This window comes from Tamandua tetradactyla, chromosome 6, assembly GCF_023851605.1.
Source record: "Tamandua tetradactyla isolate mTamTet1 chromosome 6, mTamTet1.pri, whole genome shotgun sequence".
In the NCBI taxonomy this organism is placed as follows: domain Eukaryota; kingdom Metazoa; phylum Chordata; class Mammalia; order Pilosa; family Myrmecophagidae; genus Tamandua; species Tamandua tetradactyla.
Window position 1 is genome coordinate 29,259,747 of NC_135332.1, and position 17,564 is coordinate 29,277,310.

Sequence of the window (17,564 nt, forward strand, 5' to 3'; positions counted from 1 at the left end):
CCCACTGAAACACTCCTGCTTACAATGCCCCCCTTTCTACAGCTCTGCCTTTAAGATCACACTTAGGTGTTATCTGTGTAATGCCTCCCTGACCATCCTCCCTCCCTCTCCAGAGCACCAATCACCTAATCACAAATTGAGCACTGATAAATTGAAAGGGAAAACAGCCCGACAAGTGCCCCAAGAGAGTTACAAACTATTATTGATGGTAAAGAGAGGCAAAGAGGCAAGTTGGCTTTAACATTTTTTTTTCCTAGCTCTCCATCTCTAGGGTAAATTCCAAATATCTTAGCTTGGTTTATCAGTCCGGATTGGCTAAGTTATGCTGCAGTAACAAATTATCCCCAAATCCTAATGGCTTAATACATGGTAAGTTTATTTCTTGCTCACTGTACATATCCAATGCATGCTAGCACGGGCCCTGCCCCACATGGCCTTTCATGGGCCCAGGCTGATGCAAGCTCCAATGATATCGATCCAATGCTGGGTTCCCTGCCTGATGTGCATAACAGCTGATCCCTGACAAAGGGGACTCAAAAAGTCTACCGCTAGGCGGTGCCACGGTGGCTCAGTGGCAAGAATTCTCGACTGCCAAACTGGAGATCCAGGTTTGATTCCTGGAACCTGCCCATGCAAAAAGAAAAAAAAAAGTCTATTGCTACATGGAAAGCAGGAGATCAGATGGCCTATTGGCCCAAAAATCTGTCTCCCCGGGTCTAAGGAGTTCAGGGAGTTTATGGATTCAACCAAGGGAGCTGTTACCATTACAATATCAAGTATAAAAGCAGGGCTGAGACTAGGCTATAATAAGCATTACAATAGTGAGTATTCACAGGGCTGAGACTAGTTGAGTTTCAGTAATTTCAGGTATTAACTTTCAGCTGTTCTACAATATAAAAAGAAAACATCTATATAATGATTCAGTAATCATAATCATTTGTTAATTCTTAATTTCTCCTTTACACCAGCATCTTGGAGCATGTAACCTCGTTGGTCTCTGGAGCGAGGCAAGAAAGCTAAGGGAGAACTCACACTGCCTCTAATGTGCTTTAGCCCCGAACTGACATATGCGCCTTCCGCTTACAGCCCATTGGCTCCCTCCAACTGGAAGAAGACTGGAAAACGAGGGGCGAACATGGATATTTGGTGAGCAGTAACTATCTGTCATACACGACATACAAGACCTTTTGTGATCTACAAGAAAGAAGGATTTTTAATGCCCGTGGAAAACGCCCTCCAGGTTGACGCTGGGACCCTGCATGCGGACTGCGGGGAGGTGACAGCTCCGCGTTGTCCCGGGGTGGAGACTGCGGTTACCGTCCCTCCAGCGCCCCCTGCCGCGATCGCGCCACGGCTACAGCCCCTTCCCAGGCTCCGCCTTCCCATTCCCCGGCCTGAGCCCGCCTTGCTCCTCCCATTGGCTGTCTCCCGTTCTCCCGCCTCTCTCGGTGCAGCCAATCGGAGCCTGGGTGGGGGTGGGGCTTGCGGCCGGGGAGGAGCGTACGCCTCGATTGGCTCATTGGCTCTGCCGAAGGTGGAGACGTAGTCGAAGGAGGCCAGTTCGTGTCTAACTTAGACTCAGCCACCTCAGCGCAGGATTGGTGGTAGGGCGGGGCGGGCTTGGGTCCCCCGGCCGGAAGCGGAAGTAGAGGAAAGATGCAGGTGGGAGTACGGAGGTGGGAAAAGGGGGTGCTGACCTGGGACCCCTGGGCGGTGTCCTGCCGGTCCGTTGCCGACCGGCTATCTCGGCCTCGCCCCCGGGGCAGCCCTTCCTGGCCCTTCGATTTGGCCCCGCAGGGTGACTGTGGGGACTGTGAAATGAGCGCGCGAGTGTCGCACCCCCGGCCCGCGCTGACGCTCCCCTTCCTCCGGTGTTTCCCTCTTAGGACCATCAGGACGTGCCCATCGACATCCAGACCAGCAAGCTGCTCGGTAGGAGGGGGAGCCCTCGCTCAGCTGGCTGTCAGAAGGGGGGCCCGATTCTTTGTCCCCTGTCGCCAAGAGCCAGGAGTCTTGATGCCTGAAGGTCCGGGTTGAGGCATTTGTCTCTCGCCATGTGCCTCATCTGTGGCTGGACCTGTCTCGCTAAGAGAAGGGGGGATAGAATCGAACGTAGAATCTGTACTTCACCTGCCTTTTCTATATTAACATTTAAACGTGTTATCAAGTCATATCATTTAAGTGTAGGGAGGCTATATGACTTACTTTAAAGACATTCGACTGCCAAGTGACCTCCCCGAGATTGGAACTTAAGTGTCTCTAATGGCCACGCTTTCTCAGATATGCCATTCTTACTAGCTTCCATCTCCCTGTGATTTTAGGGGGATTAGGGAAACAAAAATTAGTTGGAAATAAAGACCTTTAATTAGCTAGGCCATCTCCCAACCGCCTCTCTCTGGTTTATGTACCTCTTCCCCAGTTCCGAGTAGGGGAAGGGTCTCTTTATTCTGACCACTCCAGGGTATTTGCACAGCTTCTGCTGTTGTTCATTGCTCAGTGAATTAATGGATACAGTGCCAGTCTTATCATTAAGGTGGTGTCAGGCCTTTGCTTTTAGTTCTGTGAGTGTGGGACCACAGTATTTGATGAGTTGGCAGATTTTAGGGCCATCTACTAAGACCTGTGCAGTGGCCTATAGAAGAGCTTCTTTAGCCTCACTTCAGATTTGTTCTGACTCTTTTGTACAAGTGCACTCTTGCTGTGTGAGCTCATCGTTGGTTATGAAAAGGACAAATAAAACAGTATCATTAATTGAGGGCTTGATGTATGCCAGACACTGTTTTAGGCATTTACTGTTATAAAAATAAGGATCACTGAGGTTTACTGAGTCCTTGCCAGGTGTCAGGCACAGTCCAGGCTTTATTTGGACTCAGTACCTTATTCTCTCCATTTTACATGTGGGGAAACTGAGGCAAAGAGAGGTTGAGAAACTAGCCCAAGAAACTGTGGAAGCCAGACCCATCTGATCATAAAGCCTAGCTCTTAGCTCTCTCCCATTGAAGACTGGTGTGCACAGCTCAGTCCACCCATACCTCTTATGAAAAGCACAGGTCTAAGCCTAGATTCTGGAAGGTCAGGCCTGTTGACATTTATATATATGGGACAGTACTTCACTGTTGAGACTAGACCAGTGTTATCTAGTTCTTAGGTATTAGGGGCTTTACAGATGGTCATTCATCTGGAACTTGGCATAACCATCTTGTGTTTTGCATTGTTGTGGTTAATTCCATCCCTGAGAAAGTGGAATGACTACCCATGGAAGCAGAAATACTATGGAGAATTTAAGTGGTCAAACTGGCGCTTTTATATCAGGACCAATTTAAAATTTTCTGTCTCTCTGTGTTGAGGCACATGCTCTATAAAAATCACACTGAAGACAAAATCAGGTTGCCAGGGTTTGTTTAGCCCCAAGCATCCCTTTGGATCTGTCTTTCCAACCATATTCCCCTGACCCCCAATCCTTAAACAGGATGAAGAAAATCTAGCTCTTGTCTCAGCCTATCTCATTTGGTGCTGGGAGTGGGGCTGCAATGATTTGGGTGTTTCTCGATAGACTGGCTGGTGGACAGAAGACATTGCAACCTGCGATGGCAGAGGCTGGTGCTGACGATCCGAGAGAAGATCAACGCTGCCATCCAGGACATGCCGGAGAGCGAGGAGATTGCCCAGCTGCTCTCTGGCTCCTGTGAGTGCTTCAGTACTGTTACCGGGGTCTCCCCTCTCCCAGAGCTGTCTGTATCAGCTGAGCCATTCTCTTGTTGTTTAGCTCCTGGGCTGACCCCTAGAGAGATATTTTGTTTTTTTAATTTATTTATTTATTAATTAAAAAAAAATTTAACAACAAACAAAAACATTAACATATGATCATTCCATTCTACATATATAATCAGTAATTCACAATATCATCACATAGTTGCATATTCTTTATTTCTTAGAACATTTGCATCAATTCAGAAAAAGAAATAAAAAGACAACAGAAAACGAAATAAAACAAAAACAGAAAAAAAAAAGATTATACATACCATACACCTTACCCCTCACTTTCATTGATCACTAGCATTTCAAACTAAATTTATTTTAACATTTGTTCCCCCTATTATTTATTTTTATTACATATGTTTTACTTGTCTGTTGACAAGGTAGATAAAAGGAGCATCAGACACAAGGTTTTCACAATCACACAGTCACACAGCTACATCATTATACAATCATCATCAAGAAACATGGCTACTGGAACACAGTAGAGAGACATTTTTATTTGAGGGTGTCAGTGCTGGTTTCTTCCAGCACCATATGATGACGGGAGAGTCGACCACATGCCAACGGCACTGTAATTCTCAATGTCTTCACTCTTCCTTGATTTCCAGACATCCATTATTTCCACTGCCTAAGAATCGTGGACCTTCTCAAAGGCACTGAGGCCTCCACGAAAAATATTTTTGGGTGGTACTCTTCACAGCGAATGCAGGCAAGTATGGGCTGAGGACTGGTGATGTGCCTCCAGCCTGCAGGGTTAGAGCCTTTCTCATTTCTCTGAGGATCCAGTGGGAGGCTCCTTTGTAGAATATTTCCTGAGCTTTCTCTCTGTCCCCATAATTTATGCCAAAGGTAGATCTTACCCCTGGGTTTAAATTTTCAGATCCACTGCTTTGGGAATTGCTTGTTGGCGCCCCACTCTTAAAAGAAAGTGGCTAGGAATGCCTAGAGTGTATAATGATAGTGACTAAATGTACAAATTTAAAAATGCTTTGCATGAGGAAGAACAAAGGAATGTCAATAATACAGGGTATTGAACATAGATGGTAATTAATATTTTAAAACTTTAATGTCTATATGAGACTAAAACAAAAAATATTTATTTGGTACAAAATTTATATTTTGACTAGTGCATTTCCTAATATAACTTATATAGACAGCTTAATTGAACACCATAAGTACATAGAACCTTAAGTAGGGCCTGAGATTTTGTAGGTTTGTGCAGAGTGATGCCTCGATAAATCCCAGAAGGATTTAAACAATTTGAACAGTGAATAAAAAAAAATTTGCAAAGTTCCCTTGGGGAAATGGTGACAAAGGGGGAAAATTCAACTTCCCCAAGTGGAGAATTCTTGATATTCTCACAAGCAGTGGGGCCAACCAAAGCGATAGGCTGAGCCCCCAATCTTGGTGTTTATTCATATGAAATGTAAGCCCCCAAAATATCGACTAAGCCTATTTAAAATTAGGCCTAAGAGTTACCCCCAAGAGAACCTCTTTTGTTGCTCAGATGTGGCCTCTCTCTCTCAGCCAACATGACAAGCAAACTCACTGCCCTCCCCCTCTCTCTACGTGGGACATGAATCCCAGGGGTACGGATCTTCCTGGCAACGTGGGACAGAAATCCTAGAATGAGCTGGAACTCAGCACCAAGGGATTGAGAAAACCTTCTCGACCAAAAAGGGGAAGAGAAAAATGAGACAAAATAAAGTGTCAATGGCTGAGAGATTCCAAACAGAGTCGAGAGGTTATCTTGGAGGTTATTCTTACGCATTAAATAGATTTCACCTTTTTGGTTAAGGCATAACAGAGAGGCTGGCGGAAACTGCCTGAAAATGTAGAGCTGTGTTCCAGTAGCCGTGTTTCTTGAGGATGATTGAGTAATGATATAGCTTTCACAATGTGACTGTGTGATTGTGAAAACCTTGTGTCTGATGGTTTTATGTACCTTATGGACAGATGAGTAAAACGTATGGATTAAAAATAAATAAATAATAGGGGGAACAAATGTTTATAAAAAAGGAAGTTGGTGGTCCACCCAGCGTTATGAGTTGAAGGAGGGCAAGGAGTGTGTTTGATGTAAAGCCGGGAAGAGCATCCCTGTTCAGGACTTGAGCTAGGATGTGGCGGCTGAGTGCTTTTCTGGCTCATTTTCTGTTTCTGTCTTACTCAGGACTGGCAGGAGATCGTAGCCCTGTATGAGAAGGACAACACCTACTTGGGTAAAGTGGCCCAGCCTGGGAGTCCTGGCAGCCGTACGAAGTGCACTCCCAGGGTTCTGAGACGGCGGGCTGATAGGAGGCGCAGGCTGTGTTTGCGATGAGGCCAGAATGTAGATGTTGCCTGTTGATGAGGTGGCAGACATAAATTCTACCAAGAGTGTTAGGGTAAAGGAGGAGAGAGCAGAGGTGGATCAGGCAGGATCATACCATGCCAAATGACTAGGTATATACATCTGCCATCACTCAGTGCCCCAACCCCACTGTACCCCCATTCTGTATGAGACAGAGGGGCAGGGTTCATCCTGGGGTCTGCTGTCCGGTGCCCAAGAGAGAGCAGTGAAAGGCTGATTGTAGTTCAATTGTGATTTCTATCAATATTAATAATAGTTAATTTTTACCAAACACCTAAGTACAAGGAATTGTGCTTGGTGTTTTATATGGACCCTTTTAATTCTCATGATCAATATTACTGTCCTTGTGTTACAAATGAGACTTGGTTTGGGGAGGTTAAGTGACTGATCTTAGCTTTCACAGCTAGGAAGGGGAAGACCCAGGAAGTCAACTCCATGCTCTCAGGACCTCACTTGGGGTATTTGTGTGCATGTTTCCTGGGGCATACTTGCCTTGTGTGCCTTATGGTATGCTGAGGGGGAATTTCCTGGGCCCTTCCCAGCGGAACTCTCTAGCCTCCTGGTTAGGAATGTCAACTACGAGATCCCCTTACTGAAGAAGCAGATTGCCAAGTGCCAGCAGCTGCAGCAGGAGTACAGCCGCAGGGAGGAGGAGGGCCAGGCCGGGGCTGCCGAGATGCGGGAGCAGTTCTACCACTCCTGCAAGCAGTACGGCATCACGGTGAGCAGAGCGATGCACGATGGGAGGTGCCTGAGCTGTCTGTCTTCCTGGGGCTCAGGAACTACAGAGGCCACTCAGCACCCAACTCCTTTGCTGCTGGCAAAACCTTCCTTCTCAGCTGGGTTGTGCCTTTCTTGGGCTTAGTGTCCAGCTAATCTCCATTTTCTGATGTTTTCTTTTGTCTGTTGGCATCTGCTTCCCACCACTCCATCTTAGCCCATCTCTTCCATCCTCTCTAGGGAGATAATGTGCGAAGAGAACTGCTGGCCCTGGTGAAGGACCTGCCGAGCCAGCTGGCTGCCATTGGAGTTGGGGCTCAGTCCCTAGGGGAAGCCATTGACCTGTATCAGGCCTGTGTGGGGTTTGTGTGCGAAAGGTAAAGAGCACCTCCATTTTTCTCTGACAAGAGGGATGGCTTACTTATTTTCCCTGGTTATCCCGTCTCCTCCACTTCTATTTTTCCCACATGACACTTGAGCTTTATTCTATGTGGAAATTCTGTAGGAGCCTTGCCCATTTGACCCTGTAGCCAGGACTGAATCCCAGTGTTGGCTTCAAGGTGGGTCAGCAGAAGAGTCAGTTATGTGGTCTGTTTTAGTGCCACAGAACAGGTGCTGCCAATGCTGAGATACGTGCAGAAGCGGGGAAACTCCACGGTGTATGAATGGAGAACCGGGACGGAGCCCTCGGTGGTGGAGCGGCCGCACCTCGAGGAGCCTCCCAAGCAGGTGGAAGAAGATGCGGTAAGACAAGCTCTGTTAGGAGGCACCTGCCGCAGAACAGATGAGAGTATAGCTGCTCGCCCACAGAGCCCAATCCCCCACGACCTAGAGTCACACTTCCCGAAGGAAGAGAGGGGGATTTGTGTGAAGCATTATAGACAGAAGGGCCCAGAAGGCCCCACTCTTTTATTTTCTGGCCTTCATGAGACCAGAACATAGATGAGTGCAAAAGAGGCTCAGAGAGCTACTTCTCTTTAAACTGGGAACCCTTCAGTCACACAAACCCTCTGAAGATGAGCTCTCTTTTGGAGAGCTTGCAGGCCATCGCATTAAACAGCATACTAGCATTTCTGACAGAAGCAGCTGAGGGCCATAGGAAGGCAGGTCACCTTTCGCTCACCCACCTGCCATGAGCTGACACTTTTTTCCTCCCCTTCTAGATTGACTGGGGCGACTTTGGGGTAGAGGCAGCTTCTGAAGGGATTGACTATGGCATCTCTGCTGAGGCTGCTGGAATAAACTGGGACATCTCCCCGGAACCAGACTCTACGGTTAGGATGCACTCTCCATCTGTCTCTCTGAGGGCTTTCTGTGATTGCGGTGTCAGTGATAAGAAAAGTGTTGTCTGTCTTTAAACCATCACTTGAGGTTTTTACTTCTAATACCAGGTGTAGCTGGGGCTAGACAGATTTTCAAAAGGGACATATCACAGTTTGGACCCCTTTTCTCCTGGTGTTTGGAGCACGATGTGGGAGTGCCAGCAGGTGGCAGCTGCACAAAGCACAGACAAGGTGGCAAGATAAATGGGCCCCTGACACTGTCTTTGCTGCCTGCATTAGGGCTGCGAGACCTTAATACAGTCGCAGTGTGCAGTCATTGACTCGTCCAGGGCTTTGGCTTTTTCCAGCTTTCATTGCTAGGGAAAATTCTCTCAACACGTCTGGGGTTCTTTGCTCTCCATCCAGGAATCCAGGAGTGATGGAATAGACTGGGGACATGATGCTTCCACTTTGCAAATCACAGTGCTAGAAGCCGGAACCGAGGGTAAGTCCACTGTCCCCTGCAGCCCTGTGTCTCTAGAAACAAAGCAAAAAGAGTGGGCTATTTGCACTTTTACTGTTTTCTTAAAATCGTGAAGAGGATGTGAGTGAAAGGGGATAGGGAGAGGCTCTTAAGATGAAGCATGGAAACTCTCAACTTTTTGGAGCTGTTCTGGTGGAGGTATTGGGAGGTTCTGTGGGCCCACTTCTCCATAGCAGAGAGGATGCAGCAGTGAGCTGTGCCACTAGAGGGCAGTGCAGGATGAAACTTGACCTTTCTCCTCTCCACTCGCCACCCAGCTGTGTGATCCTCCTCGCACACTGTGGGTGCCTGATGAGGGCTGAGGCATATGGGAAAGAGTGACTCTTCCTTCCCCCTTGGGTTGGGGCAGGAAGTAACTTTCGTGCAATGAGTCTGTATTCATGTTAACACCCCAGGGCTTCTCACAATTAAAGGTCTTTTCCTTCTCTGGCCCTCAGCTCCTTTTTCACTTCTCTGTTTCTCCTCCTGGCAGCTCCAGAAGGTGTAGCTAGGGGCCTAGATGCTCTGACACTTCTTGAACATCCTGAGACTCGGAATCAGTTCATTGATGAGCTCATGGAGGTACTGTGGTCCTTTGGGAGGTGTGGGGTTGTAGCCTATACCCGTGCAGTGCCCCACCTCCAGGACGCCCACCTGACCCTGGCTGGTGGGTGAAAGGCGCTGAGAGATTTGCACATTCTGGAACAGAGGCCTTATCTACAAGACGCTCCACCATTCATTCAACAGATATTTATTGCGCACTTCCTGTGCACCTGGCTGTATCTGAGGTTCCAGAAAGTCAGTAGTGAACAAGACAGAAGTCCTGGGCCTCATGGAGCTTATGTTCTGGTGGGAAAGGTGGACAAGAACCAAAAAGAATTAGTAAAATACACACTACTTTAGATGATAAGTTCATGGAGAGAATAAAGCAAGGAAGGGAGATAGAGAGGATTGGGAAGGGCTGCAGTTTTGTACTGGGTCATCAGGAAAGGCCCCCTGGCAAAGATGACCTGCAGGAGGAGTGGAGAGAGCCCTGCAGATACCTGGCAGAAGGGAACCAGGCACGGGGAGCCGCGTGCCCAGCACGTTTGAGGTGCAGGGAGGCCAGTGTGGGTGTGCAGAGGAGTAGGAGTCAGTGGGCGGGGGGGGCGGGAGCTGGCGCAAGTAGAAGAGCTGCTCAGAGAAGAAAAGAGAGCTTTGGTTTTTGCTCTGAATGAAACGGGAAGCTGCTGGAGATTTTAAGCAGAGAAGTGACATGATGTCATGTGTGTTTAAATGTAGCCCCATGGCTTGAGCACCCCAGAATAAGGAGCTGGCTTTCTTGGACCTTCACCAGGGGATCGGGGAGTTGGGGACCCACTCTTCTTTATTCACTGGGTCTGTTCCCTTTCCAAGGTGCCTGATTAGAGAGGGCCTCATGAAAATTCTCAGCTACCTTGTTAGTCCTGCCTTACTCCTTCCTCTTCTGCCAACAGAAGCCCCTCCTAGCCTCAAGAGGAGAGGTGAATAGAAGGCATCAAGTTTTTATGGTAGAATACAATTGACAGATATGTAGCTGGTTCTCAGATTCTTTTTAGCCCTTTCTTAATCCATGTTTTCTCAAACATGGATTCCTATTCCCTGAATCTCATTTCTCCCATGGTGAAAAAATATCTTCCTGGGGAAAAGCAAACCTTTTGGGTCCCTGTGTTCCTAGTTATGTGATCCATGGCTGGGGAGGAGGGATGGAGGTGCAGGGCTCTAAGTAAGTCCTGAGATAGGAAACGGGGGTGGAGGAGTGACTGCACAGGCTGCCCCAAGCTTTCATGTTACCGTCGGTGTGTTCCCAGCCATAAAAGTGTTAATATGAAACAACCCCTCTGAATTTAACGTGCACATCTCCTTGCATTTTGAGCAGCTAAGGACTTAGCTTCTGGGTTCTTTTCGCAGTTTGAACCAAGTCCTCTTCTATTCTCAGCTCGAGATCTTCTTGTCCCAGAGAGCAGTAGAAATGAGTGAGGAGGCTGACATCTTGTCCATGAGCCAGTTCCAGCTGGCTCCAGCCATCCTGCAGGGCCAGACCAAAGGGAAGATGGTTACCATGGTGTCAGCACTGCAGGATCTGATTGGCCAGCTCACCAATCTTCGGATGCAGCACCTCTTTATGATCCTCGCCTCACCAAGGTCTGGCTTTCCCCTCGATGCCTGGGCTGTTCGGGAGCATGACACAGGGCTCTGCCATGTTCAGCAGCTCTGACTCCTGTACATTCCTCTTCCTCTTGTGTGGCCCCTGAAACTTCGCCCTGTCTCCTGTAACATCACTTTATGAGAGATGGGGGCTCCTCTTTGAGGCAAGATGGGGTGATTTGAATTATACAGATAAAATCTGATTCTCAAGTAGGACAGGGGAGCTGGGGGTGGGGATTCCTTACAAATAAAGATTTAAGGATGTAGAGGCTAGAGAAGTGAAGTAGGGAGCCTGCGTCCTGAACTTCGCCTTTCCTGCCGGTTGAATGGGAATGCTCAGGGCTCACAGGTACATAAACACTCACCTGAGTGTGCTGCACAGGTATGTGGACCGAGTGACTGAATTCCTCCAGCAAAAGCTGAAGCAGTCCCAGCTGCTGGCCTTGAAGAAAGAACTGATGGTGCAGAAGCAGCGGGAAGTGCTTCAAGAGCAAGCAGCTCTGGAGCCCAAGCTGGACCTGCTGCTGGAGAAGACCAGGGAGCTGCAGAAGTTGGTAAGGTCGGAAGGGAGAGCTGCCAAGTGGGAGAACCCCCAGTTTCTGCAGAATGAGGCCCCTTCACTTCTCTGCTTCCTGCCTACTGGGTATCACTGTCTTTCAGATTGAAGCTGACATTTCTAAGAGATACAACGGGCGCCCTGTGAACCTGATGGGAACTGCTCTGTGATACCTGTCTGCCTTCTTGCTGCCCACCCTTCTTGTCAGCCTTCAACATGGAGGTGGAACAGGCAGGGCTGCTGTTGTGGGTCCTTGTCGGCAAGGGATGAGGCAAACTGGAGGATGGAAAGCCACATGAAGAAACTGTCACTCAAATGGGAGAAGTAGAGGCTGTTACCTTGCCACTCACTGTGCTCTCTGCAAGAAGCTATCTTGGTTGGCTCTGGCCACAGCTTCTGCCCCTTGTGGTTAATTTAGTTGGACTTAATAAAAGAGGAGAAAACTCTTGACTTCACTATGCAGTTACTTGCACTCCTTTTGTAAGCCTGAAGTAAGGCCATGCACCTGTTTTTTCATGAGATTTTTGTTCCAGATTTGCTTCCTGGGCCATCAGCTGTTGCTTTGGGGCCCCAAAGTAAAGACGTCTCCTCTTTACCTCTGGCAAAAGGGTGGGCTCCAGATTGGAGGCTCTGCAAGGGGCTCTGGGATAGCTGTGTTGGCTGGGCCCTTTCTCTCCATAACCAGGCCGAGACTGCCCCACTCAGGCCAGCAGACCAAAGGGAGCCGCCAGTGCAGCCTTGTTGGAGCCAGCAAAGCCATGTTTTCCTTTTAATCACAGCTTACCTCAAGGCAGAGGGAAAATGCGGTTTGGGTAGGAAGGGTCTGATAAACAGGGTGGAGACAGGAGTTGTCACCTTCACTAGCTGCCTGTCCCCTTCCTACCTATCACCGCCTGCTCTGTGATTGGATAGCGCCCACCCCAGTATAGCACCCCTCTCCCAAGCCACCTACCCATCCCTGCTTCCCAGGCAGGGTAGGGGTTGGGGGTGGCCGGCAATTCGATTTTAATTTCATAGCAGAGCAGTTGATTCATGGCTCTTTGTCGCTGGCGTTGACTCCCGTAATGACTTTCCATCAAAATGAAAAGTGGAGTGACACCACTCATTATTCCTGCTGCTTGTTATCTCAGTTCTGGGGAGGGCCGCCCCCTCCCTGCTGCCTTTCAGCCGTCCTGGACAGTGAGTGATAGCCCCTATTAATCACCGACCCCGTGGACTCCGGCGGACACACGCTATCCAAAGGAGAGAGAGATAAGGCAGCATGAACTGCTCCAAGCCGCTCCTATCAATTAATGTCAACCCATCGCTTCCCCCATCCTTGCCTGGTCACCTCTTTTTGGGGAGGCTGGGAGCTGAAATAAGAAATCTAGGGAAAAGGAAAAAAATAATTGGTGGTATGCTGAGGTAAAAGTGCTCTCAACAGAAGGGCATGGAGGGTCCTGAGTGGGCCATGTCCTGCCCTCAGCTGCTAGAAACCCTCTGGGCTGGGGTTGCTGTCTGCTTCTCCTGGTTCCTTTGGTGACATGTCTTCTACCTCCAGCCCCACCTGTTCAGCTGCTGGCTCCACTGGCCTTCTGGCCTGCCTCTTGCAGCAGCCGTCAGCTCACTGAGGCGTGCTACCCTTGCCCTGTCTTCTGTCCCTTGTCCAATCACCAGCTGTTACACAGACTATTGCTTGCAGGGACAGAGCACTGGGGAGAAGCCCCGTGGGTCACATGACCACCACAGGCTGGGCCCAGGCCTCTGCCCTCCCTGTCCTGCCTCCTCATCCACCCCAGGGGCAGTGAGGGGAAGTAGTACTCGCTGAGGGTTGGCCATTTTTAAGGCTTTCACCAGTAAAGAAAGTGGACTTGGATGGAACAGGTTTTCTCAGCAGATTCAGCCACCTTAGAGATCTGTGTGCTTGGGGACCTGTGCTCTTTCATAGCTGGCAATGTGACAGCTGGGGTCAGACCCATTTCACTGCTCATTTGGTGAAATGGAGGCATACCCTGAGCCCTAGGCTGATGTAAATGGTTTCTTAAAAGCCTTTAACTCTATTATATTTGTATTTGGTGTCTAGAACCTTCAGCTTCATTTGCATTTGGCCAGTGCTTCCCCATTCCACCTTCCTGACCAGTCCAAAGACCCAGGAACCCAGCTGGCTGTTTCACCCCATGTAAGGGACAGTTCTGTCCCTCAGATATGCTTTCAGATTTCCCTCAGGTTCACTCGATCGCATTTAGGTTCCTGCTTGTTAATGTCTTTTTTCTTGCCTCAAGGGTTATGAGGATCAAATGAGCTCACACATGCAGTGCTCTTAAAATAGTGCCTGGCAGAGAAGGCGCTCACGGGATAAATGTGAGCTCTAATGTTTAAAGTCTGAAACAATAAAGTTTGTGAACAATACAAATGCTCCATTCTGGCCCAATTTGAGTTCTTGGAAGAAAGGGACGAGGGGCACTTGTGGATCTTGAAGACCACATTTTGAGGAGTTTGGGTTTCTAGGGCTGCCAAGATAGATAGCTGGATAGACAGACCGACAGATAAAGATGATAGATAGATAGATAGAGATAGGAGGTGGGCCAATATTACACTATTAAAATCTTGTTTGATGTGAATTGTATTATTGCCAAGAGCACTGAATATTTTTATGTTTCTTGTAATCCCAGTACTTTCCAGAAAGGATTAAGGTAGTGACTTTCACTGTTTAGCTAACACAGATAAGATACCTTCCTTATCTGAAGCAGCATGATATCTTTCCAAAATCTCACCCTGCTAAACCCAGCCTTTGCCCCTGCCCTACTCATGGACTCTGCCCAATTGAAGCCTTTCTTCCTGCATCATCTCCACCATATCCTTTCAAAGTGTGGTTCTCTTCGCAGTGAACAAAAGTAGAATTCCTTTCCACTGCAGCCTGGTGGCTGACTCATGTTCAGCTGAGGTGAGACTGACCATGAACATGAGCTAAGGGGTTGCTGAGATTCCTCCATCTGGGTTCTGGCAACCAGAATCTGTGCCCCATTCTGAGCTTGCTGGGCAGTTCTGTAATACTCGTCTAGAACTAGTTTCCCATTACCAGTGCAGCGCAAGGAATTAATCAGCATCATTCAGCAGAAAATCTCCTTGCCTGTGGAAAGAATGACTGGTGCCAAGGAGAACTGGCCTGGTGCTGGGAACCAAAGAGAAGCACATCCCGAGCCTTGCAGAGTTCACTGTGGCCGAGGCTGCACTCCCTCTCATGAGTTCCCCAGGGTGCTTACCCAGTTTCTCCCACAGAAACAGATCGTGGGGCCGTTTGCCTTTTCACCCACACCTAACTGTACTATTCTTAATTTTTATTTCTTCTTTTAGTTTCCACTTGCTTATTCTGCACCTCTTCCCCCCACTCCTGTATATACACATTCAAAGTGTGATAAAACTGGTAAGTTAGGAAGGTAGGCAGTGCAGTGTGGGGGTGGTTAGCAGGTGCCCTAGACTGGGACTGCCTTGGTTCAAGTCCAGCTCTATTCTCACACCCTGTGTGACCTTGGACAAGTTACTGGACCACTCTATGCCTCCTTTCCATCAACTGTATAGTGATGATAAAGATGCCACCTCTCTCCAGGAAATAGATGAGCAGGTGAGGTGCATAGAGTGGAGCCTTGGCACACAGAAAGCAGGCAGACGCTAGCTGTTTCGAGAGGGTGGCAGTGCAGAAACATCCTTGAGCTAAGGTTAAAAACTGGGTTCTGGTCCTGGCTCCATATGTCCCAATATTCCAATATGTCCCGAACTAAAACCCTCATCACCCTCAACCACCCTTGATCCTTCTCTGATATTTCCTATTTCCTCTTTTTTTTTTTTAATGAGTTCATGTAACTAGTTTTTTGGTTTGTTTTTATTATTTATTTATTTTTGTGCATGGTCCAGGAATCGAACCCGGGTCTCCTATATGGAAGGCAGATATTCTACCACTGAACCACCCGTGCACCCTCCTATTTCCCTTTGTGTCATCAACAATTTCCCAGTTTCTGCTGGCTCCCCTTTCTAACCCACCTTTCCCACATTGCTTCAGGCGTTTTTACCCTAAACATTCTTCTGCTTAGAAACTCCAGTGCTCCTCAGCTCCCCAAATTTCTGATACAGCAGGTTAACCCTTGTTCTCGGACCCTTACCTGTCTTTTCAGCTTGGGATTTCCACCCAAGACACCCAACACATGTAAGTCCCCAGAGCCCTGACCCTCTTTTTGGCTCCCTCGTAGCCTTCTGGAACCAGCTCAGAATGGGCCCAAATATCATCTCCATGGACATTTCCTCCCTCCTTCCCTATCCTCCCTTCCATCACCCTCACCCCTACTCCTGGCAGCAGTCCCACAGCTCCGTGGAGATGTCCCTAGGAGAACTCTTATCAACTGATGGCATCATAATGCCCTCCCAATCTTCTGTCCCCCAAACTGAGCTTCTTGAGGGCAGGGTGGGGTTGTGTCTTGCTCACCTTCATGTCCCCCTTGAAATCTCAAACTTATTTCTCTAAAGTGACTTTAACTTCTAAAATATTATGATCATATAGCTCATAAATCATCCGGCAAAAAAGGAAGAGTTCCCCAAAGCACTAGAAGCTTCCAAAGAAAATTGGGTATAAGCAGGCTTTAAAATGGACCAATGGCTAAACAAAAATGCCTTTTGTAATATGTCAAGTGAGAGCAACTATCCTGAGAACCTTCTGAGCCTCCTCTCCCATCCTCTCTCCCTGTTTGGATGAGGGCATTTCTGGCTGAAACTGGAGAGGACTGTTGTCCCATTCTCTTGGGGATGTCATTGCCTCATAGATGGGGGTTTGCCACCAAAGCTGGCCTCAGTCCCATTTATCCAATGCCGGCCATATGCTGCTCTGCACCCCGGGTAATCAGAGCCCGAGGAGCGGCTTCCAGGCTGCCCCACTCAGGGCAGATCCAAGAGCCCAGCAGGAGGGTGTCAGGCCCGTTCTAGGGGTGAGGAGCCCAGGGGCACCAGCTGACTGCAGACCCGCCTTTGCCCTCCAGGTGCCCTTCCTCTCGGGGACTCTCTAAGTAAAGTGGCCCTGAGTAAACTCTTACTTCTGCCTGCCACCTCCTCCCGTTCCCCGGGCTTCAAAGAAAACCAGTCTGAATATTTAAACTTCTCCTGTGTGCCTAATAAAAAGTTCTGCACTATTTAACGCCCCAGCTATCCATTACTGTTGGGAGCTGCCCTCTCCCTCCCAGCGCTCCCCGCCCCCCCACCTCGCCCCAACGGCGGCGGCGGCAGCCGGCAAAGCCATTTGTCAAACCGCTCCCGCCGCCGGCTGCGCTTGGCTGTGTCTGAAAGGACAAGCCGCCCCACAGGGGAAGGTGGGCATGAATAAAGGGGCTATGCAAATTGCTGCTTAATCTGCAGAGAAACACCCAGGCTTTGGGGAGACGCTCATTACTTCTTTTAACTGTGATTAACGGGCAAATTAAACCCAAGCCCTTAACTCTCTCCTGGCAGGGGACTTGAACGCAGGGCCCTGGGCCGCTGGGGCTGGTGGGAAGCTTCCTGTCTGTAGCGGTGCCCGCAACCCCAGGGCCAGGGAGCATCGGTGATGCCCCGTACCCCTCCTCGCAGGCGGGGAGCGCAGAGGGGAGCCCCCCATGGAGGGAGCACAGACCGAGCACAACTAACCTCAACACGTGTGGAAGAAAGAACTTCGTTCTCTCTTCTAAGGTTTTTGAGTTACTCAGCAAAGAATAAGGCCGGTGGCCCCTCGATTTACTTCTCTCGGTTTCCCCATCCAAAAAGCAGGAGAATCCCTTAGAGGCCTAAGGGGTGTGGTCAAATCGAGTCCCTGCTGAAAGCAGGGAGTGTACAAGGAGCCTGAAAACAATGACCTTGAGGCCTGTAAACCGCGGGGCACTGAGGAAGAGGCAAGGACGGAGGAGGTGAGGGAAGCTGAGTGCTTTTCTGCGGAGTGGAGGCGTCGGGCTAGTTTTGCTACAGGTTATAGGTATAGACTGTGGAACACTCAAGTTCAAAGGGGTCAAAAATCCAAAGCATCACCCTTTGTTCCTTCCTCCATTTGTTCTTTGCAGAATCCCTGGCCACCCTGTGTGACCTCTAATCACCTCTAACAAAGGGCAACAAGTAAGGTGGGACTCGGTAGGGAGAAGAGTTCTCTTTGAAATCCAGAAAACAGGAGCACTCCAGCTGGAGCCCAGAGAGGGTGAAATGGAGGCTGGATGTGCAGGTGGTGGGTTTGGGTAGAAATCC

At 48.9% G+C, this 17,564-nt stretch overlaps 1 protein-coding gene across 1 annotated transcript; it reads left to right on the forward strand.

Moving 5' to 3' along the window:
- The first annotated feature begins 1,536 nt into the window (after positions 1-1,536).
- Positions 1,537-11,791, forward strand: CDK5RAP3 (CDK5 regulatory subunit associated protein 3). The gene is made up of 14 exons (XM_077164633.1): positions 1,537-1,662; positions 1,887-1,932; positions 3,554-3,685; positions 4,368-4,468; positions 5,930-5,978; positions 6,652-6,830; positions 7,070-7,206; positions 7,429-7,573; positions 7,993-8,103; positions 8,518-8,596; positions 9,108-9,196; positions 10,572-10,777; positions 11,163-11,334; positions 11,441-11,791. Exons 1-14 carry the CDS (start codon positions 1,657-1,659, stop codon positions 11,504-11,506), a joined length of 1,518 nt encoding a protein of 505 aa, XP_077020748.1. The 5' UTR covers positions 1,537-1,656; the 3' UTR covers positions 11,507-11,791.
- Positions 11,792-17,564: the final 5,773 nt, after the last annotated feature.

Coding starts and splice junctions, on each gene's coding strand:
- CDK5RAP3 (XM_077164633.1), top strand. Junction 4,469..5,929: donor ACTCTTCACAGCGAATGCAG/GCAAGTATGGGC, acceptor TGTCTTACTCAG/GACTGGCAGGAGATCGTAGC. Junction 7,207..7,428: donor GTGGGGTTTGTGTGCGAAAG/GTAAAGAGCACC, acceptor GGTCTGTTTTAG/TGCCACAGAACAGGTGCTGC.